At 47.6% G+C, this 12,089-nt stretch overlaps 5 protein-coding genes across 5 annotated transcripts; 4 read left to right on the top strand and 1 right to left on the bottom strand.

The window, feature by feature from the left end:
• Nucleotides 1-1,016: 1,016 nt before the first annotated feature.
• Nucleotides 1,017-2,192, top strand: B0J16DRAFT_263621 (GHMP kinase; the record flags this gene model as incomplete). The annotated part of the gene is made up of 3 exons (XM_046123332.1): nt 1,017-1,434; nt 1,488-1,786; nt 1,839-2,192. 3 exons carry the CDS (start codon nt 1,017-1,019, stop codon nt 2,190-2,192), a joined length of 1,071 nt encoding a protein of 356 aa, XP_045987476.1.
• A 1,164-nt stretch (nt 2,193-3,356) lies between these two features.
• Nucleotides 3,357-4,896, top strand: B0J16DRAFT_335526 (uncharacterized protein). The gene is made up of 4 exons (XM_046127083.1): nt 3,357-3,866; nt 3,916-4,472; nt 4,528-4,654; nt 4,717-4,896. Exons 1-2 carry the CDS (start codon nt 3,415-3,417, stop codon nt 4,445-4,447), a joined length of 984 nt encoding a protein of 327 aa, XP_045987475.1. The 5' UTR covers nt 3,357-3,414; the 3' UTR covers nt 4,448-4,472; nt 4,528-4,654; nt 4,717-4,896.
• Nucleotides 4,897-4,949: 53 nt separating this feature from the next.
• Nucleotides 4,950-6,585, top strand: B0J16DRAFT_369663 (uncharacterized protein). Its single transcript, XM_046130293.1, has 2 exons — nt 4,950-5,507; nt 5,560-6,585. Exons 1-2 carry the CDS (start codon nt 5,298-5,300, stop codon nt 6,385-6,387), a joined length of 1,038 nt encoding a protein of 345 aa, XP_045987474.1. The 5' UTR covers nt 4,950-5,297; the 3' UTR covers nt 6,388-6,585.
• A 1,692-nt stretch (nt 6,586-8,277) lies between these two features.
• B0J16DRAFT_283474 (uncharacterized protein) lies at nt 8,278-10,546 on the top strand. The gene is made up of 3 exons (XM_046123991.1): nt 8,278-8,534; nt 8,591-8,807; nt 8,857-10,546. Exons 1-3 carry the CDS (start codon nt 8,438-8,440, stop codon nt 10,460-10,462), a joined length of 1,920 nt encoding a protein of 639 aa, XP_045987473.1. The 5' UTR covers nt 8,278-8,437; the 3' UTR covers nt 10,463-10,546.
• Nucleotides 10,547-10,550: 4 nt separating this feature from the next.
• B0J16DRAFT_81936 (uncharacterized protein) lies at nt 10,551-11,356 on the bottom strand. The gene has a single exon (XM_046134521.1). The coding sequence runs from the start codon at nt 11,165-11,167 to the stop codon at nt 10,682-10,684; it is 486 nt and encodes a 161-aa protein (XP_045987472.1). The 5' UTR covers nt 11,168-11,356; the 3' UTR covers nt 10,551-10,681.
• Nucleotides 11,357-12,089: the final 733 nt, after the last annotated feature.

The following is a 12,089-nucleotide window of genomic DNA, read 5'->3' as shown; positions in this document are numbered from 1 at the left end:
TGTTGGTGAGAATGATAGAAGACAGCCAAGCATAGCTACTGTAAAGACAAGGTTCAATATCAGGATACTCCATGAACATATCCAGTTGATTGTACATGACATGACCCGCAGGCTTTGCATCCGCGGCTCGTATCTGTAGACCAATGTTCAAGTCAAGGTCTTGTGAACCGCTCAAATCATATATATCTATGAATTGGCGATCAATCATAAAGAATATGCAAATGTGAAGAGTTGTGTATATTTTCTACCATCTAATAAGATCATGACAATATTGAGTCTTACAACAATATCTTCCCACTTACAAGTCACAAAGCTGAGCCCTGTAAATGTAACCAAGGATAGAAAAGTGGTACAATTCGTATCCGCGAGCTATAATAGTATCTGATATGCATAGTATTCCAGATAAGATAATAACATCAGTCTTTCACACTCTTACAAGGGCCATTCCTTGCTTACTCCCATGCATGATACTGAATTTAGCACTCAGAGGATTGACTAGAGAGAGGCTCATCTCACTTAGAAAAGACTCCCATCTCTTATCGGCCAAGATAAAATCTCTACCCCGCCGCAATTGTTCTGGACTTGAGAGTATTTTACCCCGCCAACTGCGCTGCGCTCTGCCCATATCGTGTCGTATCGTCGATAGTAAAATTTCCACAAAATGTCTTACAAAAACGAATGTTTTTTTCTTACTCTTCCCTCTACAGCGGGGAGCTCCGTCATCGGCGGTGTCCTCAGTATCAGTCACTCGAAATATTGAACAAATTCCACTATCGGCAGTATCCACGCGCCATTGAATCGTCCAATTCTTCCTGATGTGACTTTTTTTCGTATGTAAATTAATTCTTGAGAGTTTCTTTTGTGAAAAGCAATCAGTTTTTGGGTTGAAACTAGCCCCATCTTGCGTGTCGCGCCATTGGACCCTCTCTTTGCTTGCTTGTCTCAAAACTTTGCTCTCCTTCAAGTTCCGAACTTCGGCATATAAACAAGACGCATAAGCAGAAGCAGTAGCAGCCATGGAATCGTTTATTATCAAGACCCCCTGCTCCAGCGCAAATATTGGCCCCGGCTTCGATGTTGTCGGTCTTGCCTTGTCCGTCTACCTCGAGCTTCACGTCACCATCGACCGGTCAAAGACAAAGTCCGAGCACCCGCTCAACTGCAAAATCACATACGAGGGCGAGGGAGAGGATGAGATAAGCCTTGACCCCCAGGTCAACCTTCTGACCCGTGTTGCTCTCTACGTCTTGCGTTGCAATGACCAGAGGGCCTTCCCTGTTGAGACGCATATTCACATCAAGAACCCCATTCCTCTAGGTCGTGGTCTGGGTAGCTCTGGTGCTGCTGTCGTTGCTGGTGTTGCTCTTGGCAAGGAAGTTGGAGGTTTGAAGCACCTCGATAATGACCGACTATTCGACTACTGTCTCATGATTGGTAAAGACTGTTCCCACGATGTGGTGTTGACCCCAGACTAACCTCAATTCTAGAGAGACATCCTGACAATGTCGGAGCTGCCCTCTACGGAGGCTTCGTCGGAACCTACCTCAAGCCCTTGACCCCCGAAGACGTTGCCCGTACAGAAATTCCTCTCAGTGAGGTTCTTCCTGCGCCAGCTGGAGGAGAGGATACCGGAAAGAAGCCCCCGGCCCCTCCTCATGGAATTGGTCACCATATCAAGTTCCCCTGGGCCAAGGAGATCAAGGCTGTTGCTATCATCCCTGACTTCCAGGTTGCTACACATGCTGCGCGAGGTGTTCTACCTGCAAACTACACTCGCCCCGATGTGGTACGTTGAATGCTTGAGTTAGCAATAAAGATGAATCTAACGAGTGACCCAGGTCTTCAACTTGCAACGAATTGCTCTTCTGCCCGTCGCCCTCGGCCAGTCCCCTCCCGACCCTGAGCTCATCCACCTCGCCATGCAAGACAAGATCCACCAACCCTACCGCCAGACCCTTATCCCCGGTCTCACCGAGATCGTCGAGACCATGTCTCCCAAGACCGACGAAGGCTTCCTCGGCGTGTGCCTTTCCGGTGCCGGTCCTACAATCCTTGCCCTGGCTACGCATAACTTCGAGGCTATTGCCGACAAGATTATTGCTAAGCTCCGAGAACATAACGAAAAGAAGGATCTACCTTGCCAGTGGAAGGTGCTTGAGCCTGCTGAGGGCACCCATGTTGTTCGATCATAATGGTATGAATAATGAGAGAGGGGGGTAGAACCGCAAATGGTCACAACTACTTGTAGATCGTAGATGGAATTTTCAACGGTCTTGCTCTTTCAGCAGAAGACGTTGGCGACTCTACCTCTGATCTTTTCGGAGATTTAGCGGAAGGTATCAGCTTAGAGCGATAGAATAACCAAGCAGAGGTCGAACCACAACTCCAGTATAGGTATTGTTAGACAGGTTCAATAAGGTAAGGAGGCTATAGTACCAGTAAATGTGTATTTCGTTACTGGTACTATGGCCTTGTGGCCCCATTGGACCTGTGTGCTGATACATACACTGGAATTGTTGTTCGACCTCTGCTTGGTTGTTCTATCGCTCTTAAAAATCTCGAGATGAAGAGGGAGAGGACATAGACGGTTGGGTCTGGAAACAGAACATTTGGGACGAAGAAACGAAAATAGCGCAATAAAATAAATCCATCACTTTACTAATTAAATACTCATTGACGAGATTTAAAGAAGGTTAATCAATTCACACGCAATTCCAATATCGGAGTTTGATGTGTGCTTCCTTATTAGCGATCATCGTGATGCCTGCCAATGCGCCTGGGTATCCCAGAATCTGAGTTTCTATCCAAGAGGAAAACATGCTCGAATATAAGCAGCGACTATTTCGCAAAGTCTAGTGCTCGTAAAATATCATGTTGGGTAATGCAAATCATGGTGCTTCTGTAGGGTAGATGCGTTGACATGTGCATACACGAGCAAGACTTTGATCATTTTGTTATTGATGAGGTTGTACCAAGTGGTGGTTTATTTAAGGAATTGGCTTAAATATGATTTATTAGACTAATTCTATATTCGTTGTCCGATATAAAAATCTGTATCATGTTGGTTGTGTTTGTCTGTAGTGTTAATAGAGCATCTCTATGGTGCTTGCGGCTGACATTTACACAACCAACCAGGACTTCAGGTAACTTCATTTACCGGCAATTGAATGAATGAAATACCGTCACCTTTTGCCATGAGGGGAAAGGTTCCACCGATTTCGGATTACTCAGGTCTCGTTGATGAGCCGAACCGTCGGCTTTCTCCAATTGCGACATGCAGTATCGCTATGAACTACCCCGAAGACCGAGGGTTGGGTTTGGAGAGTGCTTATAATACATGATGTCCTCACCAAACCCCTCACGCGTTTGCAATTCCTCTTTTTTCTCATTTCGATTGTATAATTCACAGCAAACATGTCTTCTCCTCCGCCAAAGGGTATCTACGTGCCCGTCCCCACGTTCTTCGCCTCCAAGAAGACTGCCAACTACAACGCCATCACCCCGCCTGTCGATGTCGAGACTCAGGTCGCTCAAGCTGTTTACCTGGCTAAGAATGGTATCAAGGGTGTAGTTATTCTCGGTACTACAGGCGAGGCTGTCCATATTCACCCCAGAGATCGCCATGCTATTCTCAGTGGTGTCAAGGCTGGTCTGGAGAAGGAGGGCTTCAAGGACTATCCTATCATTGCGGGCACTGCGACGAATAGCGTTGAGGAGACTGTTGAGCAACTCAAGGATGCTCACAAGTCTGGCGCTCAATGGGGGTTGACTCTTGTGCCTGGATATAATGCTTCGGCTGTTACGCAGGAGGGTCTTGTTCAGTGGTTCACTGCTGTTGCTGACCAGAGTCCTATTCCTGTTATGATGTAAGTTGTCACGTCCTCATATCAGAAGCGCTTACTGACTAACCTGCAGCTACCACTACCCCGGAGTGTCAAATAACGTCAAGGTCGCGGTATCTACCTACGTTACTCTCGCTAAGCACCCCAACATCGTCGGCTGCAAGCTCTCCCACGGCGACGTCTCAGTCGCTGCCCAAATCGCCTCCAACCCATCCATCGACCACGAGCACTTCCACGCCTACACAGGTCTCGGCCAGCAACTTCTGCCAGTAGTTTCCGTGGGCTTCGCGGGTGCCATCGATGGCTCAGCTGGTTTCTTCCCCAAGTCTCTGGTGCGACTTTACGAGTTGTCGGCAAAGACGCAGCCTACAGATGCTGAGATCCAGGAGCGAAGGGTTCTGCAGTTCAAGGTGAGCTCAATGGAGGAGATCGTGGTCAAGTTTGGTACTGTCGGTATCAAGGAGGCTACCAGTAGGCTCAGGGGCTTCGGAGATGCTGATGGTACAAGATTGCCGCTGGTTGGAGGTATTCCTGGTGGTGATGCTGAGTGGGCTAAGTGGAAGGAAGTTATCGAGGCGGTGGATGAGGTTGAGAAGTCGCTATGAGAATATGAGAAGTACTAAAATATAACTATGCATTGTCAGTATTCTATCGAGTAGTGATATAGATGTGAAATAGATTATACCTTCGAAGAAATCGAAGTTGGGCGTACCAAACCTCACCCAAGACAACGTGTACTACAGGCGTAACAGCAAGACATGTCTTTAACAACAACCGGGCGAATGTCACGCCCTTAGCATGGATAATTCGTTCTAGGTCATTTGATATGTAAGTAAGTGTTATCAGACTGGTCAGCATGTATCTTCTTGCTTACCTATTGCTCCCGATGCAATTAACGTTTTACTGTGAATGGTGCAGAAATCAGATAGCTCTGCTGACGTGTGACAGACGGAGAGTCAGTCAGCTTGCAGTATCTGTCCGTATCTTAAAAGGCTTGGTACTATAGCTGCATTTATCCTGATATGGTAGAACCAATACTATAAGTAGTTATCCGATGCCAATGCACGAAATTGAGATCGAGAATAATAGACTTTCTCTTATATCTATCTACTTACTTATCGCTATGAAGGAACCTTAAAGATACCTAGTGTCTTCTAGCAGTACAGTACATCCCCCTAACGCCAACGCTCGGCCGAGTCCCCACCAAAACTTGCCTCGGTTCCGTCTACCATTAACCTCACACAAGTTTAGTGAGCCCAAAAGACTCTTGAGATTTTCCCAAAATCATCGGCATCTTCGGCGACTATCTTTCACTCAGAGAAGTTGTCGGATTTTGTGTTGAGGGAATTTGCGCGTCTGGCGGTATAAATACGGTGAAAGACCATCCTTTCCCCTTTACCCCTGTCACTCTCCCCAACGATTGTCGCATCGCAAAACACCAGCAAATCAACCATCATGGCTGGCGCAGCAAAGAAGATGTTTGGCCTCTCGCAGGTTGTTACTGTGGTTATGCCTCTTGTTCTAGGCTCAGCTGGTTATGCTGCTTACAAAATCAACTGGGTTCCTCTACTCAGAGATTTCCTTACAGGACCTGGCCGGACATCGCGGATCTTGTTGCTCTTCTTCATCGTGTTTAACTGGAAGAGCATGCCCCTTGCTTGGACTGTAAGTCTCAACACATTCTCTGATATCGAAAGAGTCTTCTAACATTCTATAGTACCGCGTCTTCCACACCATCATCTTCCACAGCTTCTGGCGCAAATCACCAATTCTCGGTCCCGAAGCTCTCTTCAAGCCCATGATCTCAACCTCGCACGCGCCTCTTCTCGAAATAGACTACAATCTTCACAAATCCAATTCGACATACTTTGCCGACCTCGATGTTTCACGATCGCACCTCGTTACGTATCTCTGCCGCGCTTCTTACATGACTCTCGCCAACAACACCAAGACCAAGCTTGTACTGGATCCAAAGACCGATAAACCCATCAAGGGTACCGTGAGCATCATCCTGGGCTCTGTCGCTTGTAGTTTCAAGCGCGAGATTCCTGCGTACAAGAACTTCGAGATGTGGAGTCGTATTCTCTGCTGGGACCGCAAGTGGTTGTACATCGTCACTCATTACATCCCCAAGGGCGCTGCTAAGCCTACTTCTTGGCTCGACCCTACGTTCAAGGATGCTTCTACGCGAGGTCCTGGGGACCGAACTACTGGATGGGAGAAGAGGATCTATGCGACGGCCATCAGCAAGTATGTCTTTAAGATCGGACGCTTCACTGTGAACCCGGCTATCATGTTGGGCGGCGCCTCTGGTCTCCTCCCTGAGCGCCCTGGAGGTTGGACTTCTGGACCCGATCAGCTTGGAGACATGTCTGTTGACCTTTCGGATGTTGATTTGGATGTCCCTGGAGAGTGGGATTGGCGACGTGTTGAGGCGCAACGACGAAAGGGAGTTGAATACGCAAAGCACTTTCAGGAACTCGATACGCTGCATGAATTGTTCGACGGAGGTAACGAAGGCGCTCTGGGCAAGTTTGCCCCTTAGAGAGCTCTTGAATAGATCTGGATGATAAGACGAAAATATGTAGAAGCTGGTAGATGGGCTAGAGTGATGACTGGTCTTGGATACTGTAATTTCGACGACGAGGGAGGATACCTTTTGGGTCGATATCATGAATATTTAGAATGACTTTACGCTGCTAAGAGTTTAGACAGATTAATGAAGAAGAATACATGATAATAGGTCCTACGCATATCTATCATAGTGCTTGCTAACACACAACTGAATGAGCAATGCTACTCACAAAACTTGGTTTAACGATTACTCCTTGGTATCAGTCTTCCTCAGGATGGTTTTATACTGTCTTTATCAAGTCAGTCTATACACATACTTACTCAATGATACCTATACCACGTTTGTCATAAAAGTAAGAATGCCCTGCTTTATTATGACAAACGAGAAGCATAACTCACGATATCTGTATGCAGATAAGCCATTGTCGTACAAGGTCTCCAGTAGCGTGAGGGATAGCATTTGTGAATTATCGTAGTGCCTGCCAGCTGGCAGCCATTGTCAGAAAGTCCTGACACTCGTTCCCCCTTATTCATCTGCCACTGCCACCTGTCAAGCAGTTAAAAATTTAAATTCTATGCGATTCTTTGGCAAGATCAGAGACTATAAATCTCAAGAACTCAGCAAAAATCGCTTTGCTTTTTCCATCCTCAATTCTCAACACCATCTGCTACTCAACACCATCTACAAGAGGACCATCAAACCCATACACCAGTGGTAGAACTCGCCTCAAGAGTCTCTTTGTGAAAAGATGCTTCCCACCGACGCCTTGAAAACACGTATGTAACCCCCTGATCATACAGGCCATCTCAAGCAATATCTGACATATGGACATAGGACTCGAACAAATCATGGATGAATCACTTACCCAGTATCCCGATATCGAGCTGAGTGACGCCGACAAGGTAAAGCTGCTGTCGGAATGGGTAAGTTGTGTCTTTTTTCCCACTTCTCTTTGGAAATAACCCTAACACTCGGTTGCAGGATGATGAAGTGTCGAAGACCTGTGCTTTTGTACAAGAGATCGTCGATGCCCTGGCTCTTGACAAGATCAACATCGACCGACTCACTCTAGAATACGAAGTCATTCGTGTCTACTATGGGGAACACTGCATTCATCAAGAGGCAAGTCTCTTGATCGAAATGCTCCAGAAGACGCTGGAGTTACGGGATGTGGTAACTGCTTTTAAGGCCAAGAGGGACGAGGTCAACAGAATTCTGGGAGAACTTGAGGAGGCTTTCAAGTTCAGAATTTCTCATGGCCTTCATGGGTCTTCGCTCTCCACCTAGGATTCTTTTTGAGGGGCTTTGAGAGTTGGAACAGATAGCATCTTCTGGTCTCTTGCTAGAGGGATACGACTCACATGTAAACAGCCGAGCACTACCTCGACTGAGATCCTAGCTCTTGCACTGGCTGCAAATCTCTTGGTGCTGCGAGATGATGGAACTGGACTAGACTAAGCTAAGGAGGAGAGCTTCATGCCAGACAAAGATAGTCTAGAGAACAAGACAAGACACAAACTCTACTCAAACTGCCTCGCTCTTCACTACCCATGACCGTGACACAACCACAAGTGACATCCCTCGTAGATCGACAAGAGATTCCACCAAACATCAACAGTGAAATGCCATGCCATGCCAATTTGTGGAGTCAAAGAAGACAAACCTCGGGACCAGCCAAGATCCTTGTTAACTCAAACGCGGAAAAAACATGATTGTTGAAGAGAAATGTCACCATGTTGCATGCAAACATTCCGTCCATGGTGCATATTTCCGCTGTTGTCCGGAAATTCTTCCGCCTGAACTACCTAAAATGGGCGCGACAAGGGTCGAGATGGAGGGTTGACCCACTGCCGATGAGGACGAGGATGTAGTTGATGGCTTGTGATTGATGCAGCTTCAAGCCCAGTCTAAGCACTTCAGGCATGTACTCTTCAGCCTTCGTTACGACTGATAATACACCAGTTATACCCAAGTCACCCATCATGTCCAGCTATTCTCCTCTCCTCGATCATATTCAGCTATGGAGGCTTCAGGCGCAGACAAGGGCTTCTTCCAGAAACCACCGGTTCTGAACAACCAGTTCTACGACGATGTGACATTCCAAAGGTGCTTTAAACGTAAGTACACTGTATCACTGCCGATCTTATCAGACATCATGTGCTAACTTTACTAGTATTCCTTCCGAAACACATTATTCGACAAGTTGAAGCTGAAGTGGCTGCCCTTGGAGACGACGTTTTATTCGACGAGATCTTTACTTGGATCACAGATGCCGAACGAAATAAGCCATACATCAAAGGCTCGGGCCGCGATGTATTTGGTCAGTGGAAGGGTGATCTAGTTACTGGCGAAGGATGGCGCGGCCTTCAGAGCTTTGGTCTATCCAGAGGGTAAGACATTGAATCTTCATACTAGGTCACGGTTACTAACCCATCTCAGGTTTGTTGCAGCAGGATACGATACTGAATACGGCCCATTCGCTAGAGCATATCAGTTCCTGCGAATACAGCTCTGGACACCATCGGGTGCCAATGTCGGTTGTCCTTCCGCTATGCAAGATGGCGCTGCCCGACTTCTACAGGCACACCTCAACGACCCAGCGCTCTCTAAGAAGTTAACCGACGTACAACGACAAGTTTTTGAGAACGCCTTCAAGCATCTGGTTTCGAGAGATCCTACCTATGCCTGGACTAGCGGGCAGTGGATGACTGAGAGAACAGGGGGTAGTGATGTATCGTTGACCGAGACCACAGCAAAACATCTTCCTACTTCTGAGCGCGGACTTGCCTCGAAGGCCGAGAACATCCCATTGGGTCCCTGGAGTATCAGCGGCTTCAAATGGTTCTCCTCAGCAACCGACTCGAATATGACTGTCCTTCTCGCCCGTACATCCAAAGGCGGCCTCTCAACCTTCCTCGCACCAATGTACAAACACGATCCTCAAGCTACAACCGCCACTGGCGTACCCAAGGCAGACGGCGGCAAGAGACTAAACGGCGTACGGATTCAACGACTAAAGAACAAATCCGGCACTCAGTCGCTCCCTACTGCCGAGTTGGTCCTCGAGGACATGCGAGCTTGGCTTATAGGCCAGGAAGGCTGCGGTATCCAAGAGATTGCGAATATCTTGACATTGACTCGAGTTCACTCTGCAGTTGCGGCTGTGGGCTATCTCGGAAGAGGAATTGCTATCGCGAGGGCATATGCTCAGGTGCGAGAGGTTGGCGCAGGAAGGGGCGCTCGAATGAAACTTACAGAGAGCTCGCTACACATGAGGACTCTCTCCAAGATATCATGCGAGTACAGAGGACTGATGCTTCTCACTGTATTTACATCTCATATTTTAGGAATCTCTGAGCACGGTGCTCCTCCGAATTCGACCCTGTCACCAGCCCTCGAGGCATTGACCCCCTCGACAAAGCACTCCAGGCCCCTGGTACGAGTGCTGACCCAGCTCACGAAGGCATACGTCTGCAAAGCATCCGTCCAACTACTCTTCTCATGCATGGAGTGCCTCGGAGGCGTCGGATATCTCGCCAACGAAGAACAAGAATATCTCAATATCGCTCGCCTTCACCGCGATTGTGCCGTGCTACCGATATGGGAGGGCACTACCGATGTGCTAAGTACCGACTTCCTACGAGCACTTAAGCATTCCAAGGATGGACAAGAAGCTCTCGACGCTCTCGAATCCTTTGTGATAAGGGGTACTGGGTTTCAGGAGAAGGTGCCTCGACCTCAAGGCTGGAATCCGTTGGAATCTTGGAAAGCATTGAGGCAGCGGATCGAAGGAGAGTCTCTGGCGGATTTGATGGGTGATGCTAGGGAAGTCCTCTGGGCTGTTGCTGATATAACGGTATCAATACTGCTTTTCGTTGATGCCGGTAGTGACGGTGATCAAGTCTCGCTAGACATCTTCCTACGCTTCCTGGAAGCAAGACATGATGTGGCGAAGCGAGTGAAAGTATCGTCCAAGGAACAGCTTAGGAGGGATACTGAGGTTGTGTATGGAAGCACTACGAGCGGCATGTCACCCAGGCTTTGATTTCTCATTGTTTCCTCTGGTATTGGGCAGTTCCATTGGCTTCAAGGCATGCACACAAGTAGTTTCTACAGCAAATTCAAGTACGAGTATTTCCTTGATGGTTGACTTGAATTTCCATCCCGACAATGGGTTGCATTAAAGTAAGAAGTGATAAAAATACAATAGAGACAAACATAAAAGTCAAGGTATTTCCGAGCCAATTGGTCCATTATTCTCAACTCAAAGCTTGCATTTGCCCTTTAGATTCTTTGCCTTAAGCGTAGCCTTCTTGCACGATGAAGCACCAGAATGCTTATCTCCGAACAGTACTGTTCCCTTTGAGCTTGTTGAAGTCTTGGAGCATGAGTTAAAAGAGCTTGCGCCATCGCGATGAAGAAGAGTGTTGCTACCGCTCTTCTTCAACGTCCAAGACTCAAAGCCGGGCGTGGGATCGACGCATTTGACCTCGCCGCTAGGGTTCAAGAAACAGGCATTGAAATCGTGATCTCGCAGAACCTTTTGAGAGTTGGATAGATCAATGCAGTAGAAGCCGTTGGTAGTTCCAGCATTGAGAAGCAAGTTGCCATTGCTGTTTTGTTGGACTGTAGCACCGCTGGCTACGTCGTGTAATGTGAAGCAGCAGTGGCCATCGAAGACAGTATCCCGAGGGAGAACTGCAGCGGTGGCTAAAGTGCAGAAGAGTATGATCAGAGAGAATGACTTCATCTTGAAGTATTGAATAGTAGTACGATGTGTACTGTGGGTATCTTGGATGATTAAATAGAGTAGAGGATTGATTGAGGCCAGCTCAAGTGTTCAAAGATGATCGTAGAGAATCTGATTACAGCTATTATCACGAAGGATATCCCCTACCTTTTATAATGGCTCAAGCCATCACTTCACCGGCTCATCGAGGTGAGACTCCTCACGATCAGCACAAATAAGCCCGTTCAAAGGCATCCAACCGAAGGGCACAAATGCATGTTGGGCCCAAAGGATCGAGTCACGATAGTGATAGTAAGCGGGGAGTAGCATTGATGAATGAGTGAAATAAAAGTCGGTCTCTCCCAAAAAGCTGTGATGTCTCGTGCAGTGTGATTCAAATGATGGACGTGACGATTGCCATTGGGAGTCGTGAGGTTTCGCGCTATAGGACGAGGATAACTAGGGCCCTCCGCTTGAGCGAATGGCCTGTCAGGAACAGCCGCGAACTAGTTAGCAGAGTGACACCCACTGATGCAGTTGGTTGTGATTGTCGTTCATGCTATGGACTCTTAAATGCAAGGCACAGTCACATGTGGGTGACAGACCAGGGTATGCCTTTTTCTACTGTACACCGCAGAATTGAAAGCCAAATTGAAAGCCAAAAAGGTGAGGATGGCTTCATTGAGTGCATCCAGCTAAAAGCCAAAAGCTGCATGGGGAGATGATCAAGGTAAGAGATTGGCTGTGATTCAAGATGCATGATCCTAGTGACAGCGTACGACGAACCAATGAGAAGCTGAGAGTGGATTCTTCACTCCAACGCTTGACTGGTCACGTGAATCAGTGCATCCGTCGGTTATCGGCGGACGCCTCAGGCTCAATCCACCGTTTCTAACGCCCGCCTCAAAGAGGAACCGTTTTCTGCATAACGTCACGATCTAGA

Source organism: Fusarium flagelliforme (genome assembly GCF_020744385.1).
Source record: "Fusarium flagelliforme strain FIESC 12 MPI-CAGE-AA-0113 chromosome Unknown B0J16scaffold_2, whole genome shotgun sequence".
NCBI lineage: Eukaryota > Fungi > Ascomycota > Sordariomycetes > Hypocreales > Nectriaceae > Fusarium > Fusarium flagelliforme.
The sequence above is the reverse complement of the archived record's forward strand: the minus strand, read 5'-3'. Positions and strand labels throughout refer to the sequence as shown.

Coding starts and splice junctions, on each gene's coding strand:
- B0J16DRAFT_335526 (XM_046127083.1), top strand. CDS start 3,415: ATGTCTTCTCCTCCGCCAAAGGGTATCTACGTGCCCGTCCCCACGTTC. Junction 3,867..3,915: donor AGTCCTATTCCTGTTATGAT/GTAAGTTGTCAC, acceptor ACTAACCTGCAG/CTACCACTACCCCGGAGTGT.
- B0J16DRAFT_369663 (XM_046130293.1), top strand. CDS start 5,298: ATGGCTGGCGCAGCAAAGAAGATGTTTGGCCTCTCGCAGGTTGTTACT. Junction 5,508..5,559: donor GCATGCCCCTTGCTTGGACT/GTAAGTCTCAAC, acceptor AACATTCTATAG/TACCGCGTCTTCCACACCAT.
- B0J16DRAFT_283474 (XM_046123991.1), top strand. CDS start 8,438: ATGGAGGCTTCAGGCGCAGACAAGGGCTTCTTCCAGAAACCACCGGTT. Junction 8,535..8,590: donor ATTCCAAAGGTGCTTTAAAC/GTAAGTACACTG, acceptor TAACTTTACTAG/TATTCCTTCCGAAACACATT. Junction 8,808..8,856: donor AGCTTTGGTCTATCCAGAGG/GTAAGACATTGA, acceptor AACCCATCTCAG/GTTTGTTGCAGCAGGATACG.
- B0J16DRAFT_81936 (XM_046134521.1), bottom strand. CDS start 11,167: ATGAAGTCATTCTCTCTGATCATACTCTTCTGCACTTTAGCCACCGCT.